This window comes from Alternaria hordeiaustralica (assembly GCF_023758085.1).
Source record: "Alternaria hordeiaustralica strain BMP 2776 chromosome Unknown scaffold_21, whole genome shotgun sequence".
Classification (NCBI taxonomy): domain Eukaryota; kingdom Fungi; phylum Ascomycota; class Dothideomycetes; order Pleosporales; family Pleosporaceae; genus Alternaria; species Alternaria hordeiaustralica.
This window is the reverse complement of record NW_026056793.1, coordinates 163,114-187,239: the sequence shown is the minus strand read 5'-3', so window position 1 is coordinate 187,239 and position 24,126 is coordinate 163,114. Positions and strand designations below refer to the sequence as shown.

Below are 24,126 nucleotides of genomic sequence, written 5' to 3'. Positions count from 1 at the left end.
AGTGATGGTCACTCGGATATTGAAGGCGAGGTTCTTGGCAGGCATGTAGTCCTGCGATGGTGGATACGGGAAGATAGGTCATTGGGAATGAATGATCATGTCTCCATGAATTGGGATTATGAAATCATGATGATACACATGCATTTTATATACTATCGGAGCCAAGGAGAAAGAATAGCGCAGACGGTAAACTGCAATTTGCTACAAGCATACCCTCGTGATACCTACCCCAGACGCCAAGTAGTGCGCCCTCCAATCTGATGAGTCACCCTTCTCTGCCCATCTTCCCACCACTCTCGGTGCACTCCATTTATCCTCTTCTCTTTTAACAACCCAGTGCGCCTCTCTTCTTAGAGGTAGCAGCATCTCACGTCTTTGCGCACATCCCCTTTTCAGAGATTGCAACACCCTCTTCTCTTCTCGATAACCTCACGCTCATCTCTCGTTGAAGATTCCACCACATTCTCGTGCGCAGGCCTCTTTGGACACATCACTACTCTGCTTTTCATCTCTTTCATGCTTGTTTCTCTCTGGAAACAGCGGCACTCCACCTCGTCCTCCCTTCCCTAACTTCTCCTTACGCATCTCTCCGTGGAGATGGCTGCATTCCCCTTTTCCTTCCCTCCCACATGCTTATTTTTCTTTGTAATCATGACAGCGTCTCGTATCTCATACACAGATCTCTTTGTTTGTCCGACAGCATTCTTCTCTTTCCAACCTACGCTGTGCTCAACACCTTTTGCTCCATCAAAGCCATTGCAAACTCTGTGTTCATCGTACTGGATCGATCCGTCCTATACCTCGCCATCAATGCCAACACCCAGATTAATGGTGTCGCACTGATTGGTATAGTCTCCTGCTCTTTCTTGCTGGGAGATACCCTATCGGCACTGTCCCGGCGTTTTGGGGAGACCGCATCGCTCCGTATCCTCGTGTCATATACACGAGCCTCGCGAATGCAGTCGAGAGATCTAGTCGTCTCTTTGCGGTGTCGATCTTTGTTGCGCGAGTGTCGTTTTTGTTCTTGCTCTCGTCCTCGTCCTCGTCTTCGTCCTCATTCTCCGTTCTCATTTCCGTTCTCCTGCTTCTCATCGACCTTGCCTCAAGCTAAGATCTATCACCTTTCGGCTTGGACGGGCTCCTGCTCACTCGCGATCTCTCCGGTGCCTTTACCGGTGCCTTCGCCGCTGTCTTCGCTGGCGACTTTGCCCTGGTCTTCGCCGGTGACTTGCCACGTCCCTTCGCACCCTCTTCGTCTGTCTCTTTCTCACCCTTCATCGGCGACGCCGAGATTCTGCTCAAAACATTCTCGTTGAGAGATCCGACAGGCTTGCCGGCGTTGCGCGTGCTCCTGGTGTTGGGTGCCTGGGATTGGGATGGAGCCGGGGGCGCAAGATGGGCGGTGCTGGGTACGTTTGTTGCGGAGGTGTTGGGGGTTGTGGTGGTGTTGGTGTTTGGGCCTGCTGATTCTTCGGTTGTAGGGTTTGTTTCTGGTGCAGCATCTTCGTTCTCGGCCGGAACTTGGGGTGGACCGCGGACTTCAGTCGTCTCGTCTCCTTCGCGAGACGCATCAACAACGTTCTCCGTCATCATCTCGTTCAGAGATGGAGTCTGCTCATCACCCAGGTCGACCGTCGTCCTCGACGCCTTTGATGATCTAGGCAGTCGCTGCAACGATCTAGGTGGCATCTGTGACGACGGCGGCGGCTCCTCACCGTCATCATCTGTGAAAAGCCGCTTCATAACCGGTGTCAGAATGACAGCGGGCTTGCGAGTAACGGCAATTGGAGTCATGTCCTCCAAAGCCAGCGTCTGCTCACCGCCAAGGTCCTCCTTAGTCCTCGGGACCTGAGACGGCTTTGGTGAACCTTCTTCGTCGTCGACGTTGATCTTCCGCTTGGTAGCTGGAGTCAGCTCGATGGCGGGGATGTCGACGTCGGGGATATCGCTGACGACCGGAGGCGGCTGCTTATTTGGACTCGGCGAAGGCATGGCGTAGAGATCGTCGTTGCTGTGATCGCTTTCATCGATGATGGTATCGCCGTCGATGACGAGAGTATCGCCGTCAATGACGAGAGTATCGCCATGAGTGTTGGTCTCGGCGTTATCTGCGTCTTGATTGGGAAGCGCTGCTGCCTCTGCGCCAACTTCGTCGCCCAAGCCGTATGTGAAAGTGCCTGAGTTGTCCGCGTCGCCCTCGAAAGAATCCCAGAATAGGTCGATAGATGCGTCGCCATCGTCTTCTGTCTGTGCATCTTGGCCTGCTTCTTGTACGGCGAATTTGAATGCCGGTCCACCGCCAGGCGTCAGTAGATTTCCTATCGGAATCTCGGTGTTCTCGCCGCTAAGTCTGAGCTGTTTGATCGGTCTGGGTGTCTCGCCCTCATCATCAGACTTTCGCTTCAGTGCCTTCAACCTTTCTAGATATACCGGGAGCCCGATTTCTCTGGTGTTCCAGTCTTTGATGAGAGTTTCGTGATCGGGTGTGTATCCTGACTTTGGCGTCGAGGCCGTGACAGCAGTTTCTGGAGGGGCGGATGTAGTGGGAAGGGGTGTAGATGGGCTTGTAACTCCGGCGACGGAAACGAGACGTGGCTGGTAATCGAGGGGATGGTCGGAATAGATCGCACTCGGTGGCTTTTGCGTCTCAGATGGAGTGGGCGACTTCGCCGCGGTGACAGCCATCTCTGTGGCTTTCGCACCGTCAGTCTCCGACTTCAGCTTCTTCACTTCCATCTCCAGTGTCTCGCGACTAGCAGCCTCATTCCTAAGCTTCTCTTTGAGCTCATCATTCTCCTCGTTGAGAGCGGTCTGCACCTGATCGTTGACCTCCTTCGCCTCCGCAGCGATGCCTTCCCACTCCTTGGCCTGCTCTTTGAGCGCGGTGACTTCCTTGCTATGCCGTAATCGCACCTCATGGAAGTCTTTCTCCATCGAAGCTGCATCAGCTCTGCCCTTCTCTTCTTCTTCTCGGGACGCTTTCAACTGCATGGTTAGAGAAGCTGCGTTGGCCTCTGCCTCTTCCTTCTCTTCTTGGACTTTCCCCACGAGTTCTTTCACCTGGGCCAAGCCAGATCCAGCGGTTTTAATGGCTTCGTTCGCGCAACCCAATTGCTCCTTGACTGAGAGGAGTTCCACGTTAGCCATCTGCGTCTCTTGTCGTGCAGCTTCTAGCTCGGCCTCCAGGGAAGCCACTTGAGCTCTAACCGCCTGAGGCTCTTGACCACGAGAAGCCAGTAGCGAAGCGACTTTGGCTTTCGCCCCATCGGCCTCTTCTCGCACCAGGCGTAGCTGCTCGTCCTTGGAAGCAGCCTCCATCTTGGCGTCTACAGCCTCTTGTCGCGCCGCCCGAAGTTGATGCCCCATATCCTCCAGTGCATCTCGCTTTGGAGTTGAGGAGTTGTGAGACGAGGTGGACATTCTACTCTGGTGCGCAGGCTTGCTCGTAGACTGCTGGAGCTCTTTGACCAGCGCATTGCTACGTTTCAGTTGATCACTCGTCTCCTTGAGTGCCTCTCGCAATTTGCGGACCACTTCTGGTGTTGCTGTAGGCTCTTCGCGAGCAGGTGTCGCAAAGTCTGGAACCTCGTCGACCTGTGTAGTCCGGCGAGTACGATCAGACCTCGCCTTCTCTTCCATCTCATGCTCCTTCTGCTGCTTCTTCGCAACTTCTAGCTCTTTCCGTAGACCAACATTCGTCTTAAGCTTAATATGAAGCCAGTTAATAACGCGCCAAGTGATAGCCTTCCATGTGTTATGGTCGACTCCTGGTGGAGTCCTTGCGCCTTTCCAGATCCTCATCACACTTACAGTGCCCCGAATTGTCATGGCGGAGTACAACGCATATTCGAGGGCGCGATATTCGAGAGCGGAATTGGCCTTGTTCATGATAGTGTAGCCGGCGCTTACAAGCTTGAACAGAGTTGGTGAGACGATAGCGTCCATTTTTGCGGCTGTGTTGTTGGAGGTGGCGGAAGCGGTGACTGTTGATGTTTTGTTTGTGGTCTTCTTGATGGTGTTTGTCGCGGTCCTGGCGCCGGTCGCGAAGTTGGTACTGACGCCTTGCAGGAGATCGGATGTCTCTGGCGCAGTATTCAAAGGGGTAGTAGATGGATATTTCCTCGCTACTTGTCACAGCGCTGATGGGTATGTTAGTGATGGTGTGAGTGGGATGATGAGGCGGGGGCTGGACTTACGCTGATAGCGTGACTGCGGTAGAGACCTTGTCGCGCAGGTGTTCGCTTGTTCGGTTGCGGTGTATTTCCTTCGGGTTATTTCCCTGGACTTCAGCGTCTTCGATGCTACTGCGGTTGCTGATGGATGCGGGGGTACGCGTTGTGGTGTCGTCGCGGTATCGTCGCAGTGGGCTGAGAATATCCAAGATAGAGGGGTAGCAGAGTCGCGACTCAATGAATGCAAAGAAACAGAAAATCTCTTGTTTACACTCGCTAAGTCGCAATAGTGTGCGCTGACGTAACGGAAAAGTCACGTTGTTGGAAGTTTTTGGTCTTTCACTGATGCGATCGGGAGCCAAACAAAGGAACAAAGAGATAAGGATACAGTCATAGCTGGGTTCGAGAAGACACACGGAGTAATGGAAAGATGTTGCGTTTACATATGCCTTTTGCAGAAATGATATCTAGGAGGGAAGATACATACTAGACGTAGCAACTGAACCTCGGGGTTGCCCACCAAGTTCCCCCAGCCATGATGCGGTCGGTGTCGCACTCCGAAGCTCCAGATGACAACGCTCAAAGCGCGCTCGCCGAAACGAAGTCTTGGTACGCGTATACCAGCATTGCTATAATGCGCGATCGTAGACCGTGATCGCCATATGCAACAACCTCTGAACCAGAATGTCGCGCTCTCCACCTGCCATCGAGTGTTCTACTTGCTCTTCTGCCCCCACCACGACTCCGCCTCCGCCGCTTTCCACTCATCATACTCCCCCGCCGCACGTTCAATCACAGCCTGCTCAGCAGCCGCCTGCCACGTCTTCGCCAAATGACCGTTCTTGAGATCTTCCTGGAACTTGGCGACATCGGTACGGAAGCAGTTGTTTGCCAACGTGAAGGCTGAAGGCCGTGTGTCTTCTGTGTTGCCGGCGCTGATCTTGGCGAGGAGAGCTTGGTGCGCGGTGTTCTCGGGGAGCATGGAGATGAGTGTGGTTTGCTGTTCTGCACTGAGACTGGTCCAGGCTGGTCCTTCAAGAAGCATGTGCTGCGATGTGTGAGCTCTTTGATGTGTGGATAGTGAGGAGATGGCGAAGAAGACTTACGTAGATGTCGGCTTTGACTAGGCGGCTGGAGGAGTTTGTAGTGATGTAAACTGGATCGAAAACTTTGCTTGACCCTTTCTTCGTCGGGGCAGCTTTGGGAGTGGGCTTTTCCTCAAACTCCTCGAACCGCTCTGGTGCTTTGCGGTTGCGCGAGGGGCGTGAGCTGGGTGTTGCTGCAGGAGCGGGTTTCTTGGCTGGTGCTTTCTTCGGGGCCGGCTTTTTGAGCGCAGGCTTCTTTGGAGCAGGCGTCTTCTTCTTCGTAGTCTTGGCTTTTGTTGCTGAGCTTGTACTCCTGGCTGCGCGTTTGGGAGGCGGTGTACCGAAGGCGGGCTCTTCGTCGTCATCATCGACTTCTTCGTGAGACCTCTTCGGGCTCTGCTTGGATGCGCGTTTAGCGCCCATGTTGGATGTCGGCATAGTAGTAGACGCAGGCGCCAGCGCTTGCTGAGGTAGGGAAGGAGACTCGATCGATGGCATGATGGAGGAGTCGTTTTCTGTTGTTGAGATGGCAGAATCTGGGACTTGGCTCGGCAGACTTGAGGGAATGGCTGAGACCTGCTCGGATGGAGAAGAGGGCGGTGAAGATAGAGGTGAGGAGTCTGGGTCAGAGTGGTGCATCTTGGCTCGTTTGTTTGGTGTCTTTGGAGGTGGTGCAGTGGTTTGCTCTGAGTTTGGTGCGGGCGGAAGAGGTGTCGGTTGATAGTCGTGTGGAGAGGTGAGTCGGGTGGCGGATGAAGGTCTATGATTGTCAATCGAAGCTGAGGGAGACGACATATGGGTTGCCAATCCGCGTTGAGCTTTCTATTGTCGGGCAGTGGATACAGGCGAACAATAAGCTACTGGACCAAGCGACAGTCACGTGTGAAAAGAAGAATTTCGGTGCGCGAAGTGAATGTGGAGGTCGTATTGAGAAGTTGCACAATGGTAGTCACGCGCTTGGCAGACAAGTCGTGAAGACGCCGCACGGTACATGGAGTAGTGAAGAATAGGAACGCACCTTACTGGTAACGACATTTTGTCGTTTGGACTGAATGCAGAAGTTTGATGTCGAACTTGAGCAAGTATTTTCTTGCAAGACGTCGTAAGTGCAAGTGACTACCTGGGTAAGATGAGATGCACGGCAGCTGGCAAAATGCCGGTGTGATGTCGTTTGTGTTAAGGCAGTAGCTATCGCGTTCCGCAAGGCTCATCTACCGATGGCTATGGTCGCGTTCCACTGGGAAGCTTGAGCCTCGAGCGACTTGAATCAGGGTTGAAAGCGCGTCCGCCACTCAATGGATAGAGTGAAGGTGTTGAAGGGGTACGCGAAGACAGCAGCTCGGCTCCGCATGGTGGCTGGGGCGTTGAGTTGAGGTTGTACCAGATGTGCCGTCACAAAGATACCGATATCAATCCAGACAGTCTATCTGGCCCTGTTATTCCGATTAAAGCGTCTGTAGAGTCATGAGAGACAGTGCATTGAAGGGTCACGGCATGCTGGTTGTTCGGTGATGGCCGTTGGGGCGTCCGTGCGCTTTCCCGCGCGACCTTTCCGCATCGTCATCTTTGCGATCTGGTATCATCAGCCCGACACGTATCCCCTACCACGCGACTACACATCCTCGGGCCTAACTTTGCGCTCGACATAATACTTGGCGACGCTGTACACTCACCAGCTGTAATTCTCCGCACCCTCAACCGCCGCCATGATCAAACACACCATAATATCGCGGCTCGACGGTCAGTAACTCAGCCATATTGAAGACTGCACACGTGCTTATACATGTCTAGGCCTTCATCTGGTAGCCTCGGTCGACAATAACCAGGTAACGGCGCTTCTCGAGCTGTTCACGTAGCCTAAAAATGGGACTCACATTTTCTAGAATGATGCCGAGTTCATCGAGGCCACGAACAAAGTAAAGATGTTACAGCGACGCCTAAACCGTAACGCCGAACAACAAGCAAGTATAGAGAGTGGAAACTACACATTCCAGTATGCTCTACCCTTCATCTCTGGGCGCAGCATTCGCGATCACATGCTAACGCAACCACCAGCTACATAATCGAGGGCGACCTCTGCTTCCTCTGCATATGCGACCGTTCCTACCCGCGCAAACTCGCGTTCACATACCTCTCCGACCTCCAACGCGAATTCACCACTACATACCAACCGCAACAGTACCTCTCGCCCACATGCCGACCGTACGAGTTCGTCGGGTTCGATCAGTTCATTCAGAGCACAAAGAAGACATACCAAGATTCGAGGGCGACACAGAACCTGGACAAGCTAAACGATGAATTGAAGAATGTTACAAAGGTCATGACTAAGAACATTGAGGATCTGCTGTATCGAGGAGACAGTCTGGAGAGGATGGGCGACATCTCGAGTCGGTTACGGGAGGACAGTAGGAAGTACAAGAAGGCTGCCGTGCGCATCAACTGGGAGTTGTTGTTGAAGCAGGTGAGTTCAGGACGGAAACACGTTGTGGTAGCAGACTTGGAATACTAACGATGCGCAGTACGGACCCATCGGCGGACTAGCCTTCATCATCATCGTCTTCATCTGGTGGAGATTCTTTTAGACACATGCAGCGAGTCGGCACTCAGCATGTACCAAGGAAGGCATTTCAGGCACCGTCGGCGTTAGAGGCGCATACATTGCCGAAAGAAACGGCGAAAGATACACACAACAATACCCAAGCTCCAGCTTTTCGTATACAAGTCTTCATACAATCTTCATACAACCCTGGTTCCACGATGTGAATGCTTGCGCTGTCGGGAAGACAAGGATACCCTCCCAAGCCTCTAGCTCTGATTGGCTGTAAGCATATCGTGAGCACTACATACCTCGCTAATCCTTCACACCATGTCTGCCCCACTCCACACTACCAATTTCGTTTTGCACCATTTCCTTTTGCCAGTGCAGCACACTTCGACGGATACTGCAGTGGACGACTGTGGACAGGACGTATACGGACAACACTATGCCATCGGGCAATACGACGCACGCCATGTGAACATCGCACCGAACTCGGACGCACGTGCTGGTATCGACACCATGACGAGATGATCAGATATGAGGGGGGTGTCTTGTAAGAGGAAGGAGAGGGAATATGGAGCTACAGGAGCAGACTGAGACCTTTGACTGGACTATACGGCCCACACCAACTGCCCCTTCTCTCCAGTCGGAAACAATGAAGCCAGCTAGTGCCAATGGCCCCGTGGATTGTAGGAAGCACGGGAAGAAAGACTGTCAAGATACGATGGAAAGATCGGGTCAAGAGGAATACATGCCTACTTCGAGCAAAGAGAGTGGATATATGGCCGTATCTCGGGGGACCAAATGTACAACGCATGCCACCGTGCCCTTCTCCATTTACGCCCGCGACAACCTAGTTTCGGAGTTCCGGTGCCCAAGGACCCCGGGCCATAGCATTCTTCGTGCGGAATCGCTCCATCGGGATAACTGCGCGATAAACTTCCACGTCTGGGAACTACTACGTTGGACAGCATGACTGCCATTGAGGGAGGAAGGCGCATTCGGAGTGCGCGATAAACTTGCTGGTACGGGTCGTTCTTGCCTGTTTCCCGGTTCCGAATACGACGACCTAGGAAAAGGCCAAATACCCTAGAGCCTACACCAGCGTTAGGACGCCTTCTTTGCAGGTTTTTAAGCAGACCTGTTCGCATTATTCCTTCCCATCGACGACGCATCACTGACACAATCCCTCCAACGAGCTTTCCAAACATCACCAACACCAGAATGACTAAACCGCAACTCGTTCTCATTCCAGGCGCCTGGCACACACCCTCCGCCTTCTCCCTTCTTACTACCGAGCTGCACGCTCTTGGATACACAACGCACGCGCGCCAACTCCCTTCCGTCGGCAGCACAACACCTACCACTGACCTCTCAGCCGACATCGCCATCGTCCGGTCCATGATCAACACCGCCATCGGCGACTCCGGCAACGACGTCGTCGTACTAGCCCACAGTTGGGGCGGCATCGTCGCCAGCAGCGCGCTCGTCGGCTTCGGAAAAACCGAGCGAGAAAATCGAGGGGAAAGAGGAGGGGTTACCAGATGTGGATACATCGCTGCCAGCATGCTACCCGAAGGTGTCAGCCTAATGGACTCGGTGAACCACACCTTCCCTCCCTGGACTGAAATCTCCGGACCTTACATCCACGCTCTCGACCCACATGTCTTCTACTCCGACCTTCCTCTCGACGAACAGACATACTGGTTTTCGCAAATCCAACCGCATTCGCTGGCGAGCGCTTATGCGAAGACGACGGGGGCGGCGTGGAAGAAGATTCCTAGTGCTTATTTGGTTTGTGAGGAGGATAGGAGTATGCCGGTTATTGCGCAGGATAAGATGATTGAGATGGCAAGGGCGGAGGGTGGGGAGGTACAGGTGACTAGGTTGGGGTGTGGGCATAGTCCTTTTCTGAGTCGTGTGCAAGAGACGGTTGAGTGGGTGAGGAGGGTCGCTGGGGAGGAATTTTGAAGAGGTGGAATACAGGAGGGGTCAGGTTCTCAAAAAGTCCGGGTCTGGAGCTAAGTCGTCGCATTGTGGGAGCTTTCGCAGGCGGTACACGCTCATTCCACGCCGATCCCTTTCGCAATTGTCCCGTACACGTCCCTATCAATCTCCAACCCTAACCCTCAAAGCGGATGCGATGACCGAGACAACAACACCAACGAGCCGTCCACGAGAGTGGCAGGCTCTCGCCTGCGTGTAGTCAACGACCGGCTTAGGCCATGGTCTCAAGCTTTCAGCTAAGCCATTCGTTGACCACAGGTCGGGCGATGAATCTGCGTATGATTAATAATTGTGTCAGTGATCTATGTCCAAAGCACCGCGTATTTCCATCGAACGAAATGCGCGATGCTTCGGGTATAGATCACTGACATACTCATGCGAAATCATGATTTGTGTATATGTCGTTGATTTTACGAATTCCTGCAGAGGCGGTCTATGAATCTGTGGCGCGTTTTTTCAAGAATTCATAAAATCAACGGACATTGACAGTCGACCTGAACGCTACGGTCACGAGCGGCGTAATCGATGGTATCTCGAGCTTTTTCGACTAATTTGGTGATTGTTGGTGACCAAACGTCGGCGAGGCGTTTCTGCCGATTTCGTTGATCTCATGGATGCTTCTGCTCCACCATACCAAGCTTCACGTTATGGTGGAGCAGAAGCGTCCATGAGATCAACGAATGTCAACAGTCGACCTGGACGATAGTTGTCCCTAGGGATGCGCACACGAAAAGGTCCTCTACCATACTCTCTATATACTGGAACGGGCTTACTAGCCATCCAAAACCACCACGCTTGCTATCTTCCGACGACCGCACGATCGAGCAACCCAACGGGCGCACACTTTTTGTATCGGAATTCCTCCCCTCTCCCAGTCTTGTAAATTATATCAGTCGAAGCACCAGCTGCTGTGATAGCCATCCATCGTAGCAGCCGTTACTTCCACTAATATAATTTCCAAGCCCGGGGTAGGTAGTGCGAGTAGACCGCACACTCTCCACACCTTAACCATCACCCCAATCTTTTAGACTTTGTCAGTTGCAGATTGCTACAGCAGCCTTTAACTTAGGAAATCTTCAAGATTGGCGTAATGTCAGTCAGGTAGTCGGGTAGCCAGGGACGGGGTAAGGGGTTCTGAGTTGATTTGCATTGATGCGTCTCTTGGCTTTGATTCAACTCAGAATCTTCGGAGCGAGGTATCAATGTGGATCGATTCAGAATCTCCATTCCATCCTGGTTGCCTCCGCGGGAGTTGTGATGGCGTACTGGAAGGATTGTGCGATTTGTCGGCTGCTTTCTCGGGGGCTTCGGTATGAATTTGGGTGGATACACAACACTATATACCACGCGATGGTGCTAATTTCATTCGTTGGCAGGATCGCGTGCTATACAGTATTGTGTGTTTACCCAAATTTGTGGGTTCGGTATATGGCTGGAAAGGTGGATGAGTGGATGAGTGGGTTGGAGGACATCGGGATTGGGTGGGATGTATCGAGAGGGGAAGATAATTGCAACAACGCTTTTCTTTTCCAGAAACTTGCAACATTACAAGGAACTATAGGTATATGTAAGGCTGACAAGTTGCGCAAAATCTTGGGGGCTTTGCGATGTGGATGAATTGCTTTCGCGCTTTGGTGTACAGTCCGAAGTTGAAAAACTACTAGTAAATACCCTTCAAATCTTGCCCCAACAGTTTTTGTTTAGCTGCTTAGTCTGGACGATAGAAAGAATCTGAACTACTGGTTCACTTCGGATAATTGTTGATGAGTTTATAGTGATAGCGATAATTCGCGATGTTGGGTTGGGCTGTGTTGACGATCAGACGTTGGGTTTTTATCGCATTACCGATAGATCGCATGTGGAGTGGATATGACGAGAGCTTCGTTGCTTTGGGAAGGGAGTTGAATGAAGGCAAGAGCTCATGTTGATGTTTATCTAAAGAACCAACCCGTCATCAGGCCTCGACACCCGAGTCGCGACAACGACTACCACGTATGAAGCCCTCCCCGCAGCGCTCCAAGCGACAACACCCCCATTCATCGTCGATCCGCTCAAGGCAACGCATCCAGTGTCTCGATGACAGCGAACGTCTCTCTCGACTCATCCGACAACGGCGCGTTACCCGGTCTGTCCACGACAACAGCATAGACACCCGCATCCATCGCCGCTTCAGCTTCTATTCAAATCACAAAACATGTTAGTCACTGTACATGAAGTGTGCATATGGAGCTAGCCACGTGCGATGGAGAAGATGTATCGATGTGAAACATGGTGGGGTCGCGTGACGGGAAAGACTTAAGTGGAACGAGACACGCGGATGTGGACGAGAGGGGCAGTAGGCTCTAGACGAGAATATGCGGCGTGACGAAGGACATATGATGGTGGGATGATAGGTAAGTAACGAATTCGGAACGCGAGACAAAGAGTGGGCTGAAGATGCGGTGGTGGGGTGCAGATGTAAGGGCGGTGAGAAGGCGGTGGTGTGTTGTTTCAAATCACCATTCGCCGTAACAGCCTCACGAAAATACAACATACCTTTTACATTGTCAGTCAAGAAAGCGACGTTCTTGACGTCCTTGCCCAGCTCACGGCATATCTTCTCGTAGGACGTCTTTTCCATTTTAGGACCGGCGTTCACCGTGTCGTAGTGAGCGGCGAACAGGGGTTTAATGTCCCGCGTATTCGGACCGTCTGTGACGTAGGTAAAGAACTGGAGCTGAGCCTGCACGCTGCCGGAGGAGAAGATGGCCAGTGTTTTGCCGGCTGCTTTCCACTGCTCGAGTTGGGGGATTACATCGCTGAAGAGCGGGGTTTTGAGATCACCGTTGCGGAACCCGGTTGTCCATAGGTGGCCTGCGAGCAAAGGGGTTAGTTTTGCGGTGCAACTATGTGTATTGGCCGATGATTGATAAGATCGATAAAGGCAATGTGCATGTGTGGTGATGGTAGTACGCAAGCAGCGTTTAGAATGGGCTGATCGCCACGCTTGTGGTGCGATGGACGGAATGGGGTCTTGGAGCGGCGTCGAGCTGACAGGAAGAGGGTTTGGCACCCCCAAGGGTCGCTGCGACAGGCGGCGACTATCGCGATAATGCTACCGGTGGTGACTGGCCGATCGAATCATTACTCTGTTTCGATCGAGCTAGCCGCTTTAGAGCGGCGCGGTGTCGGCGCTTGGTGTTGGCAATCATTTGGCTGGACATGGGAGGCCCGGGATGCGTCGTCCATGTTGAAACACACAATTTGTTACCCACCTTGTAGTTGCTTCAAGTACACAGCCTTGACATCGCGCCGCGTAAGGTCTTGTACGTGGGCGAGTAGCGCATCGGCGCTGCGTTTGGCGTCGTCTGGGAACGATGCGATGAGGGTTTGGAAGTCGGCATCCGACCACGAATTGCGTGCTAGTCTTGTGAGACTGTCTAGTGCATACGGGTACTGCGGCTATTGTGAGCGAGACGGCGCGAAGAGGAAACCCCACTGGCGGACGTCGCGTGACAGATGACGGAGGTTGGAAGCGCGAGATCATCGTTGGAGTGGCAGGTGCAGGTCGGAAAAGCATCTAGAACTCAGGGGAGGCGAAAGAGGCGAGGGGAGCCATGAGTGGCTTCATCATTGCCGGGTGACACCAGGCTGGCATGGGAGGGCGGGCCGGCGTGATTCTCGACAGAGGTTGGTGGTGGTGATCACGATTCCGAATGCGGGGAAGATGCGCCTCGAGACGAACAAAACGACAGCGAGGGAAGGTGGAAGCGCTGGGCAGTGAGACGCGAGAATAGAAACATGAAGGCTTACCATGACATCTTTGACGAATGAGATGCTGGAAATAGTGCCCTCTGGCAGCAGTCAGCCTCCTGAGATGTTTAGGCCAGTCAACGCATTGGAAGGCGAAGCTGGGTGGCGCAGGCAAAAGCTGGGGTAGCGCCCGGGAGAGCGCAGCAACACAGACAGTGCAAGGTCTTGTCGGTGGCAGGCATCGCCGTCGGAAAGTTGCTGACTAGACAGCTGCATGCATCGCGAGGTTGGTGGAGGCTGATTGCAGTCGTTCTCGACTAGCCATGCGGGACTCGAGAATGGCAAGCGACTTACCAATGTCGAGCAACACTACCTCTGCTTGGCTCCAGCGCGCGGTGTCGAGGGACGCGGGCGACATTGTTTCCTTGTTGTTGTTGAGTGCAGGGCGGTGAACGGCGGTGAGAAGAAAATCTCTGCTATAGCGCCTCTATACTGCGAACTGTAGTTGTGTGTCTGGACTGGCAGCTAACTGGTGCGAGGCTTGAGGACGGGAACTTCAAAACATGGCGGTGAGGTTACCACGGCAAGTTGTGTATTATTGACATGTGTAAACAAGTTCCTTGAATATTGCTTGACGATGCCGGATGAGGCCTGACAGCCGTGAACGTGCTGTCGAGAAGAAAATTTTCAAAAGCATAGGAGTCATCGGGCATCGGGGGTTGAAGGTTGGCAGTCGCGTACAGTCACGATGGCTCTTCCCCAACGACTTCCTTGCAATGATCGTACATGCTCGTGGCAATGATCGTGATGAGGCTGGCGTTGAGGCGCACACCGTCATGCGAGCCCCAGAATATCCACACCTTCACTCGTGTTTACGGGCGACCATGGTGAGATGGACGGGTGTTCCTGGCTAACCCGGCCATGTCGATGCTCGATGTCGCAAGATTTCCACATAGCTTCCGCAGCCGACCCACTGTACGTCCGCCTGTCACGCAAATCCTCCCGGCTCAACGCAAAAAGTTGAAAATGCTATAGGCTGGGGGAGAGTGTGTTGTCTTTGTTTCTCTACACCGCTCATGGGTAGCCCAGGGACAGGTACAGCGAGTGGGTACAAAGAAATGGCCCGGTGCATGTTACCTGCAGTAGCCCGCCGAGTGCCTGTCCAAGACGCTCTCTGGGTGGCTGTGGATGCAGGAGGCTGCAAGTTACTGCAAGCTACTGCGAGCCCTCCTTTAGGGTGCAGTGGGAAGCTTACTCCGGATCCTGCGCAGCAAGACAACAAACAGAGGATTCGAGGCGGGACGGACGCGCGAGGCTATTGCGGCGTGAGCGCATACACGGCTTTGTCTCAGGTAGAGCGGTGGCATGAACCCCGACTGTGAAGCAGCGCGATGCCACCTGAGCCTGTCAGGGTCATATGGCAGTCGCAATGGCATGGCATCGCATCGCAGCATGAGCTTTCCCCAGATTTCTAATGTTTGCCGCGACCCGCCCGACCCTTGAGGCCGATGTCGAGGGACGATAGACAGTAGTCAGCCGAATAGTGTACCAAATGGCCGCGAGCTAGCGACGAAACACTTGTCATGCTGTATTGGGGCGTAGATCAGCCCCTGGATAGCACAGTACTGCGCGACGGATACACTGCGGACAATCTGAGCACACGACAGCAGGACGTCCAATGTCGGGTGCAGAGAGCGCAAGGCTCATGCGGGACAAAGTGGCAAGCATCACGAAACGAGAGATAACGGTCGCGTTGGAGCAGCTCGTGGAGGGCGGGCGCGGGCTTCTACAGGCCAGGTGGCAGTTGGGTGCTACGGTGCAACGGGCTACGATCAGCAGCGCCCTGGAGGCGGCGCTTGGGGCTAAGCCAGCATTGGCGCACGACAGCTGGTCAGGCTGGACAGGCTGGACGAGGTCTGGAAGTGTGCCCTGTCCGCGTCGGCCAGGACAATGTTTCAGCGCTCGTCATAGCTAATTTCTGCGCATTCGTCCGCCAGCACAGAGATCAGGGTGGAGCCGATGACTGTGCAAGAGATGATGCCATATGGCCAGGACCCACCGGCTGCCAAAGCAGGGACGACCGACGGGGACGGGGCGCAAGTGATGGCAGGCACAACGGGTGACGACCACGGTGGAAACCGATAGAAAGTCATGGAAAGTTGGCAGGCCAGTGGCGGCGCCGGTTGGCCAGGTCTTCGTGCTGCTTTAGCACCTGATCCAATGCAAGCCACGTAGCCATCCCTAGCCAGGCCCGCTAGTCCCAAAGCACGACCCCTGCCACTGGTGGGTCCCCCGAGGGCAGCAGCTCCTGGCGCGCTGCCCTCTAATACCCAGCTGGCCGTCCTTTACCCGCTATCACCTCACCACCATCTCCCGATGCCTCCATAACACGTACCCACCTACTTTGCTCTCGTCGTTGTTTGCAAGCTCTAGCGTTGCTTCCTCATCATCACCACAACACTCCTCACCGTCCGTTGCTGCCTTAATAACCACCGCTCCTCCCTCGCTCCTTCCGCAGCCGCAACCGCTCGCAGCTCAGACGTCAACAACGTCAACAACACCATCCCTTCCGCCCTCCGCCGACTCCCGACACACCCACGCCAACCACGCTATACACGCATCTACTCGACCATATAGCTGCCACCGCCGGGTCTGATTTGATGTGATATTGAGAGTCTGCTGCTGGCCATCCCGACATCCGTCCGACAGCTAGCTAGTCCGAGTACCCGCTCGTCCTCATCTCTCACCTCACCTCACTTCGACCCGACCGCCGCCGCAATAGCTTTCCCAGGCAGACGTTTGATGCTCTTTCGATCGAATCCAGCATAGCGAACCGCCAACTAGCATCGTCTCGACCACCTTCGACAGCCTGCTAGCTCCCTTTCCGCGTGAGCCCGTGCCATCTGACTCACGCCGTCAATAGCGTCATCCAGACACCTCCCTACTGTCTGCCTACTGACGACACCTCCACTTCCACGTGTTACGACTCTCTTCTCTTTACGCAGCGATACCTCTTCCTTTCCGGACGTCTACGACTCCATCCCTCCTCCACCCACCCCGACAGCTCGTTGACTCGAGCTATCCATACGCAATTAATACCGACAAATGAGAACCACACTCTCTTGAGCATTTCCTTGCTGTTTCCGTCGACGGACTCCTGTGCATATCACCGACGACTGCTTTCTGTTTCTCCAGCCTCCCGCTGCTGCCTTACGACATATCCGGTCCGACCTATCCCATAACCATCGGCCGCCATTACAACCATTTATTGATATCTTCCCAAGACTCCGTCACCTAAAAGTCTGATAGAGCATCGCTTTTGGGCTTTCGGCTGTCTGCCCATTGTTTATCCGCATATCGAGCTTCCCCTCTTCCTGTTCCTTTGTTTGTTCGGCTTCACCACGACAGCCACCCCGTTCCACTACACACTATTCCAATGGAGTGCATGCGCGATCACCTTCACGACGGCGTTGTGCTACATGGACGATACGAGACCATCTCCCCTCTCAACAATGGCTCCTTTGGCATGGTCTTCCAGGCCAAGGACCTCGTAACTGGCGACAACGTTGCCATCAAGGTCATCACCAAGAGCACCGCCGCCGTCAACTGCCCTTCTGCTTTCGCAGTCGATGAGCGTTCCGAGGAGCTTGGCGTTCACCTGCACCTTGGCGACCACTCCAACGTTGTCAACCTGCTCCAGTCCTTCGAGACCCAGAACCACATCTACCTCGTCCTCGAGTTCTGCTCCAACGGCGACCTGTACGAGGCCATCCGTGTTGGCAAGGGCCCCCTCGAGACCGAGCACGTGCGCGACTTCATGATGCAGCTTGTCGGTGCCGTCGAGTTCATCCACTCCAAGGGCATCTACCACCGCGACATCAAGCCCGAGAACATCTTCCTCACCCAGGATGGCTCCATGAAGCTTGGCGACTTTGGTCTTGCCACTACCGACACGTGGTCTTACGAGATTGCTGTAGGCAGCGACCGCTACATGGCTCCTGAGCAGTACGACCCTGGCAACACAGGCTACTCTACTGAGAAGGCAGACATCTGGGCCATTGGCATCGTCCTCCTCAACATCCTCTTCCAGCGCAACCCCTTCGCTGTCCCATCCACTTCAGACCCTCTGTACGCCGACTTTGCTCTCGACCGTCAGAGCCTCTTCGACGTGTTCCCCAACATGTCGCAGGATACCTTTGAGGTCATCAGGCAGTGCTTGGCCATCGACCCCGAGAGGCGCAACCTCAACGCTGTCAAGGATGCCTTGGCCCGCGTCATCAGCTTCACCACCGATGACGAGAGCCTTGACGACTTCTGCACTGAGGAGCGTGACGTCGTCGCTGTCGGAGCCAACCGTGAGCCCCTCCGCACTCCCTCCATCTCGACGCCGCAGCTCGAGAACAATGGTTCATTCCCATGGGCGAAGGCCTTGGCCATGTCCCCACCTCAGCAGTTCCGTCAGCTCTCAGCCATTCCTGACGACGAGATCTACGAGGACGACATGTTCCCGGGTCCTCCCTACGACGTCAAGCCAGATAGCGCCTCTGCCGTATCTTTTGTGGACTCTGGCTTGGGCTTATCTTTCAAGTCGGTTGACGTCAGCGAACCAAAGTCGATGAACTTCACTCGATCTCGGCCCGTTGCTATCTCTGGCTCGCTCCCTGCCAAGAACTTCAACAGCATGTCGTCCGCCTTCGGTAAGAAGCGCGACATGATCTCCAAGAGCTGGAGTGACCTTTGGGATGAGGAGGATGACGATGCGCAGTTCCTTGCTGAGCTTGAGAACAACTGCCACTCTTTCAGTGCTGAGAAGCCCAAGCCCAAGGCTGTTGTCTCCGAAGCCGGATCTGGCGTCTCGACCCCTCGTGGCTTATCCGAGGTGAAGAACCCTGCCACGGTCCACAACAGCAGGGATCGCTCGCCCAAGAACATTCGCACTGCGGTCGACCACGTCAGCGCGGCGACTGGATTCGTTTTCGAGGAGCATCGCACCCCAGCACCTGCTCGCAGCCCCAAGCGCTCTGCTGCCGACAAGTGGGCTGCCCTCGGCGACCGTCGACGCAGCCCTGCCGTCCAGGCCCAGCAGCAAGTTCAGCAGCAGACTCCGTCAAAACCAATGAGGTCGCCCAAGTCTGCTGAAGCTCCGAACTCCGCCCGGAAGCGGAGCCGGACTGGAACTGGCCGACGACCGATCCACTGGGGCTCCAGTCACAACGAAAACAACAACCACCCTGTCAGCTCCTGGGAGCAGAAGGTGGACAACTGGTACAAGAGCAAAGATTGGCGCTCTCATACCGATCACGCCCAGATCACGGACGATCTGGGTGACCTTGAGTGGGTGTGGTAAGGCACTATGACCTGCCACTTGTAGTCTTGACAACTTTTCTTATCCCTTTTTTTCTTTGCTTTGATTTCGAGGAATACGTTGTTTCCAGGAAGCAAGAGTCCTACGATTCCCAATCCTCAACCCTCCACGTTCAGATTGTAGCCGTTAGAGATACCATTTCCTATCTCCTCTCCTCTCTACCTTATACCTGTACACTCCACTTCACCGACGACCTCATCATTTCGAGCTTCTATCTTGTCGCTTGGTATCTCTCCTTTGTTACTTCACGGGTGTGTTTGTGGCTAGCTTCTGGGACTCTTGCATTGTTGGCGGGTGAAAGAAACTGTTCTGATGAAGGCTTTCGTCAAACTGCAAATGCTCAAATATGAAAAGGGAAGCAAGCGGCATCTGGGATGGAGTTTATGTTTTTTCTGTTGGCATCGAGAGGAGCCTATCTCTCCTCTTTCACAATTCGCTTCTTAGGGATGATTAGTTAGTCAAGACTCGTATCCGTCGGAGATTCCTTTAGCATTGGCACCGTTTTCGCAAAAAGTCGATCGGTCGCGAAAAGGATCCGGGATTTACCCACTCATTAGTACGTCTTCTGCAACCAGTGACGATTTCCTTGAATCAAAAACTATTACGGTAGATAGCCTACCGTTTAAGTAAATAAGCTTCTTTCTCAGATTGTATATATATCTATAGATTTAATCCCGTACGTACATTGTAATTAGACCCAAGCCCATAGAACGCGCTTCTCGCGATGAAAACTAGTATCACCAAGGATCATCCATGCATATATTGAACGTGCAGAGGATTGGTCAACACAACATCGCAGTTTCCCATCTTACACTTCCATAACACTCAACTCCCCGTCCCATCAATCAATCACACCATCATCCTCCCCTCCCCCGTCGCAAACCCCCCCACCAACCCAAACTCCCCCTCCACATCCTCAAACCCCACCCCTTCAACCACCATCTTCGCCACGGCCCTCGCGCACACCGGTATAATACCCATCCCTCCTCCATTAAACCCACACAACATCCACTGGCCCTCCTCCGTCCCTGGAACACGGCCCACATGCGGCATCCCATCTGGCGTCTGCGCTTGAATGCCCGTCCAGATACTATTTGGTTGGGCGGCGCTGGACTCCCAGCCCAGGAAATTGGTGGACATGTAGGATGTCCAGTGGGAGTAGATGGAGGGGGGGAAGTGCCCCGTGGAAGCGGAGTCGTCGACGGTGTTGTAGTATAGGGATTTGTTGTGGGGGTTGGAGGTGTAGAGCCAGGAACCGCCGCCTACGACGATGCTGGAGTCTGGGCGGGGGTTTAGGTAGTCTGTTCCTGTGGGTTGGCTGGGTGAGGAGGGCGTGGATGGGGTGGGGGCGAAGGATATGTTGTAGGTATTGGAGAGGTGGGGATGGATGGGGTGGGAGGGCATGTGGTGGCTGTTCATTCCTTTGTAGGGGGTTATTGTGCCACGGAAGGAAGGGAGGAGGGAGGGGGTGTAGGCGTTTGTGGCGTGGATGAGGGATGTAGTGGTGAGGGTGCCGCGAGGTGTGTGTAGAACCGTACCGTTGGATGTAGAGGTGAGGTGTGTAACCGGCGTATTCATCTGCACATTCAACAACCCTTCTCCATCCTTCCCACCAAACCTCCCCACCAACCCCCCCAACACCCCCGTAACCAACCTATACGGCCAAAAACTCGCAACCTCACACGAAAACGCCCCCACCGCGCCCTTCACACTCGTAACCCCCTCCACATACCTCCCCTCAACCACACTCCTGCTCTTCGTCCACCCCTCCCCTTTCTCCACCGCATCATCAAACACCCTCTTGACCTTTTCAAACTCCTCCCTGTCTTGGAAAACATCAAAACTGCGTCGGAGTTCAAACTCGCATTCTTGAGCTAACCCCTCGTCTTCAACCAGCGCTTTCAGCTCGTAAATCACGCGTTGGTGGTAGTCCGCCATCTGCGTTCTCATCTTGCTATCTCGCATACCCGCCAGTGTCGCCGTTTTAATCTTAGAATGTCCGCCGTTGCGTGCGGTGGCGCCGCTGCAGAGGGAGCGGGCGTCGAGGAGGACGACGCGCGGCATGGGTTTTCCCGTGGAGAGGTAGCTTTTGTGGGAGTTTTGCAGGATGTGGTATAGGGTTAGTACGCCAGCCATTCCGGATCCGATGATGGCGATGTCGCATGTCGTGGGGAGGCAAGGTGTTGTGCGGAGGGTGGCGTAGGGATGGGGAGTTTGGAGCCAGTAGCTGGGCATGGGGTTGGGGACGGGGAGGTAGTCGTGGGGTTGTTTTGCGGGAGGTGTGGTGTTGGTGGTGGTGTTGTGGGGTGAGGGGGGGTTGGGAGGGGCGGGTATGACGACCTTTCGGAGAACCATGTTTGCGAGTTGGTGAGTGTTATTGTGATGTTGTGATGGTTGGAGTAGGATGTGGCAACGACGACTGTTTATACATGCAAGATGTCAATCTACCCGTTATTTGGGGGCCGTTTCCTTGTGGCTTACTTCGGCGTTCGGGCTAAAGTCAGAGGCGTTAGATGTCGCATCTCACCTTCCATTCCGGTTGGCTGCAGGTGTTCTTATCGGTAATCGTACGTCAGTTTACGGGTATAAGCGCATGGTGAATCGGAAGAAGACGACTTTTGACGATCTTTGGATTTTGACTTGTATACAGTCGGGGTATCATGGAAAGGAAATGGGTTCTAGCTCCTACACCAAAATGAGTCCGAACGACGGACTACGGCACACTCGGTGTAGTTGGACTCGTCAGTCCACCTTGACTCTTCCTCCTGTCCTTCTTCTTCTTGGGGGCGGGAGCGATGATGCCCTTTTTACCCTGCGCTTCCAGTGTCGTCGGCGTTCCTACCGCCTTTGGTGTGCCCACTGCAGATGGTGCTCTGCTTGGTGGCTGTGTCTCGATTTTCAGCCCTGCAGCAGGTGTAGACTGTGAGGCCTGTGCCGCCTGCTCTTGTGCCTTGTTCCTCGCATTTACAGCGGTCTTGGTGCCCTCGAAGACGAACGCGCCTGGCTCGCCTTTCAGCGGATTCTCATCCATGTATTCGTCTCCGTATGCGTTTGTGAGATTGAGCGAGTGCATGAACAGCGCGTCTGAGAACTCGGTGGTGGATGCAAGTGGATCTGCCGCCTGTGCCGGGGCTCCTGCTCCTTGTGACTGCGAGCCCGCTGCGTCTGGGTCCGTTGGCGCAAGTGTCGGACTACCGATTCGACTCGCCGTAGTCGCGGCTTTCGCAGCTTCTTGTGAAGTAGGGAAGTACGAGTATCCCGTCGCAGGTGTCCAGTGTGTCATGTTCTTGGATATCTCAGCCATCTGCTCCATGCGTGTCGCGACGGTAAGCAGTCTACTCTGCACAACGTCCAGCAAACTCGGCGCCATGAGAACCTTGGTGTTGTGCGTATACCAGTTGCCCTCGACAAACATGCCGTTCTTCTTGTTGCCATCATAATCTGTGACCTCGGCCTTGTGTTGGCGCTGGAGAATCCATGGGTGACCTTCGCCCTGCCCTTCACCAGCTATAACGTATTGTATTCCTTGCGGTACACTATTGAGTCTTTGATTCCACAGCGTCGGGTCATTCATGATTTGCTGGGCATTGGCCGGGTCATGGAGGTTGAGGTTACTGAAGACGGATATGTTGATGCACTCTTCCGCGTCGAACCATGGCGACGAGGTGAAGTACCAGAAAAGGTTGTTTCCGGCATTCAGGTCTTGCCCGGGCAGAGTCGCGATGGTCGAGGGCGCATCGTACTCTTGCTCGTCGGGGGGTGGGAGTGTCGGGGGCATGTTGGCGGTGTTTTTGTGAGTGAAGTGTGTCAGGGCTGGAAGCTCTTGAGGTTGGTGATGGAGAAGCTACTGGTAGGTAGCACGGGCCTCTCACCTCCGCGTGTTGGCCGCAATCGACTTGCGCCGTCTTCTGCCTACCACTACCACGACAACTCAACACCATGGATCTCGTGCAGACAGTGCGAAAAGAAGGCAGCCGGTAAGCTTCCTCATCTTTGATGTTAAAACACCAACTGACAGTACCCAGCGGTGGTCGCGCCGACTTCAAATGGGAAGACGTCAAGAACGATGCGCAACGCGAAAACTACCTGGGCCACTCGCTCATGGCCCCCGTCGGCCGCTGGCAACAAGGACGCGACCTGAACTGGTACGCAAAGGGCGACGAGGAATCCAAAGAAGCCGAAGCCGCGCGCATCAAGGAAGAGAAGCGCAAACTGAAGGAGGCCGAGGAAGACGCCATGCTAGCTGCGATGGGTCTGCCCGTGCCAGTGCGCAACAACGCGAACCTGACGCCACTCGGCCAGAAGGCACACGAGGCAGAAGTCAAGGACACGCTAGATGAGAAGGCCAAGGTGGAGGACGACGGCGACAAGGCGAAGAGGAGGGAGAAGAAGGAGCGTTCACGGAGACACAGAGATGACGACGGAGAGCGAAGGAGACGTCATCGATCGCGGAGTCGTTCGCGGGACAGAGAGCGACGCCACAGACATAGAGAACGTTCACGGTCGCGCGACAGGCGGGGAGACGATGTGCGCGATGGGCGCGACGAGAGGCGCAGACACCGATCACGAAGCCGCGACCATAAGCGACGAGAAGATCATACAGAACGCAGGCGAGACCGCGATGTCGATGCGAAGCGATCAAGATCACTATCGAGAGACCGGAGACGGCGAAAGGACACGAGAAGCAGGTCACCACACGAGAGGAGTGAGAGGAGGAGGGATTGAGGAGTGTAGCAGATACAGCGAACATATCCTCAAAGCAGTTCTAATCAAACCATGGGCGTTCTTTAGATTTCTACCGGTATGGTGCCACCCAGTTCAAGCGTTCTTGAGAGCTTATGTAGCTTTAGCGAAATCTTTACGTTGGACATCCAGACATCGACCCAAATAAATATCTGGCAGTTCTTCGACCAACAACCTACTCTGCATGCCGCACAAAGTCATCATACGCACCTGACTACCCCAGTCCAAACCCACATATCCCCACGCTGCACGCCTCCCGGGATCTCCGTCCGACTCGGCAACCTCGGCCGGCTCCCCATAGCCCCCCAAACCCCTCACCATCAGCATGTAACAATGATACACAGTAGCGTCTTCGCTATTGCATCCTCACCGCTGCGATTTGCCTTTTCCTTACCTCAAACCCCGAATCACATAACCATCCTTCTTTGCCTAACAACTCCGACTTGAACACCCTGATCCCATCCATCTAACCCCAGTCATCGC

The 24,126-nt window shown here is 54.2% G+C and overlaps 7 protein-coding genes across 7 annotated transcripts; 3 read left to right on the top strand and 4 right to left on the bottom strand.

Moving 5' to 3' along the window:
- Nucleotides 1-1,107: 1,107 nt before the first annotated feature.
- On the bottom strand, nt 1,108-4,566 carry J4E84_008369 (uncharacterized protein; the record flags this gene model as incomplete). Its single annotated transcript, XM_049390945.1, has 2 exons — nt 1,108-4,080; nt 4,561-4,566. The coding sequence occupies 2 exons, from the start codon at nt 4,564-4,566 to the stop codon at nt 1,108-1,110; spliced, it is 2,979 nt and encodes a 992-aa protein (XP_049241287.1).
- Nucleotides 4,567-4,887: 321 nt separating this feature from the next.
- Nucleotides 4,888-5,896, bottom strand: J4E84_008368 (uncharacterized protein; the record flags this gene model as incomplete). Its single annotated transcript, XM_049390944.1, has 2 exons — nt 4,888-5,220; nt 5,279-5,896. The coding sequence occupies 2 exons, from the start codon at nt 5,894-5,896 to the stop codon at nt 4,888-4,890; spliced, it is 951 nt and encodes a 316-aa protein (XP_049241286.1).
- A 1,067-nt stretch (nt 5,897-6,963) lies between these two features.
- J4E84_008367 (uncharacterized protein) lies at nt 6,964-7,839 on the top strand (the record flags this gene model as incomplete). Its single annotated transcript, XM_049390943.1, has 5 exons — nt 6,964-6,997; nt 7,049-7,083; nt 7,141-7,250; nt 7,313-7,718; nt 7,777-7,839. The coding sequence occupies 5 exons, from the start codon at nt 6,964-6,966 to the stop codon at nt 7,837-7,839; spliced, it is 648 nt and encodes a 215-aa protein (XP_049241285.1).
- A 4,015-nt stretch (nt 7,840-11,854) lies between these two features.
- Nucleotides 11,855-13,953, bottom strand: J4E84_008366 (uncharacterized protein; the record flags this gene model as incomplete). Its single annotated transcript, XM_049390942.1, has 4 exons — nt 11,855-11,979; nt 12,339-12,656; nt 13,058-13,222; nt 13,890-13,953. 4 exons carry the CDS (start codon nt 13,951-13,953, stop codon nt 11,855-11,857), a joined length of 672 nt encoding a protein of 223 aa, XP_049241284.1.
- Nucleotides 13,954-16,971: 3,018 nt separating this feature from the next.
- Nucleotides 16,972-18,882, top strand: J4E84_008365 (uncharacterized protein; the record flags this gene model as incomplete). Its single annotated transcript, XM_049390941.1, has 1 exon — nt 16,972-18,882. One exon carries the CDS (start codon nt 16,972-16,974, stop codon nt 18,880-18,882), a length of 1,911 nt encoding a protein of 636 aa, XP_049241283.1.
- A 2,731-nt stretch (nt 18,883-21,613) lies between these two features.
- Nucleotides 21,614-22,678, bottom strand: J4E84_008364 (uncharacterized protein; the record flags this gene model as incomplete). The annotated part of the gene is made up of 1 exon (XM_049390940.1): nt 21,614-22,678. One exon carries the CDS (start codon nt 22,676-22,678, stop codon nt 21,614-21,616), a length of 1,065 nt encoding a protein of 354 aa, XP_049241282.1.
- Nucleotides 22,679-22,839: 161 nt separating this feature from the next.
- Nucleotides 22,840-23,625, top strand: J4E84_008363 (uncharacterized protein; the record flags this gene model as incomplete). Its single annotated transcript, XM_049390939.1, has 2 exons — nt 22,840-22,877; nt 22,926-23,625. The coding sequence occupies 2 exons, from the start codon at nt 22,840-22,842 to the stop codon at nt 23,623-23,625; spliced, it is 738 nt and encodes a 245-aa protein (XP_049241281.1).
- Between the last annotated feature and the right edge of the window lie 501 nt (nt 23,626-24,126).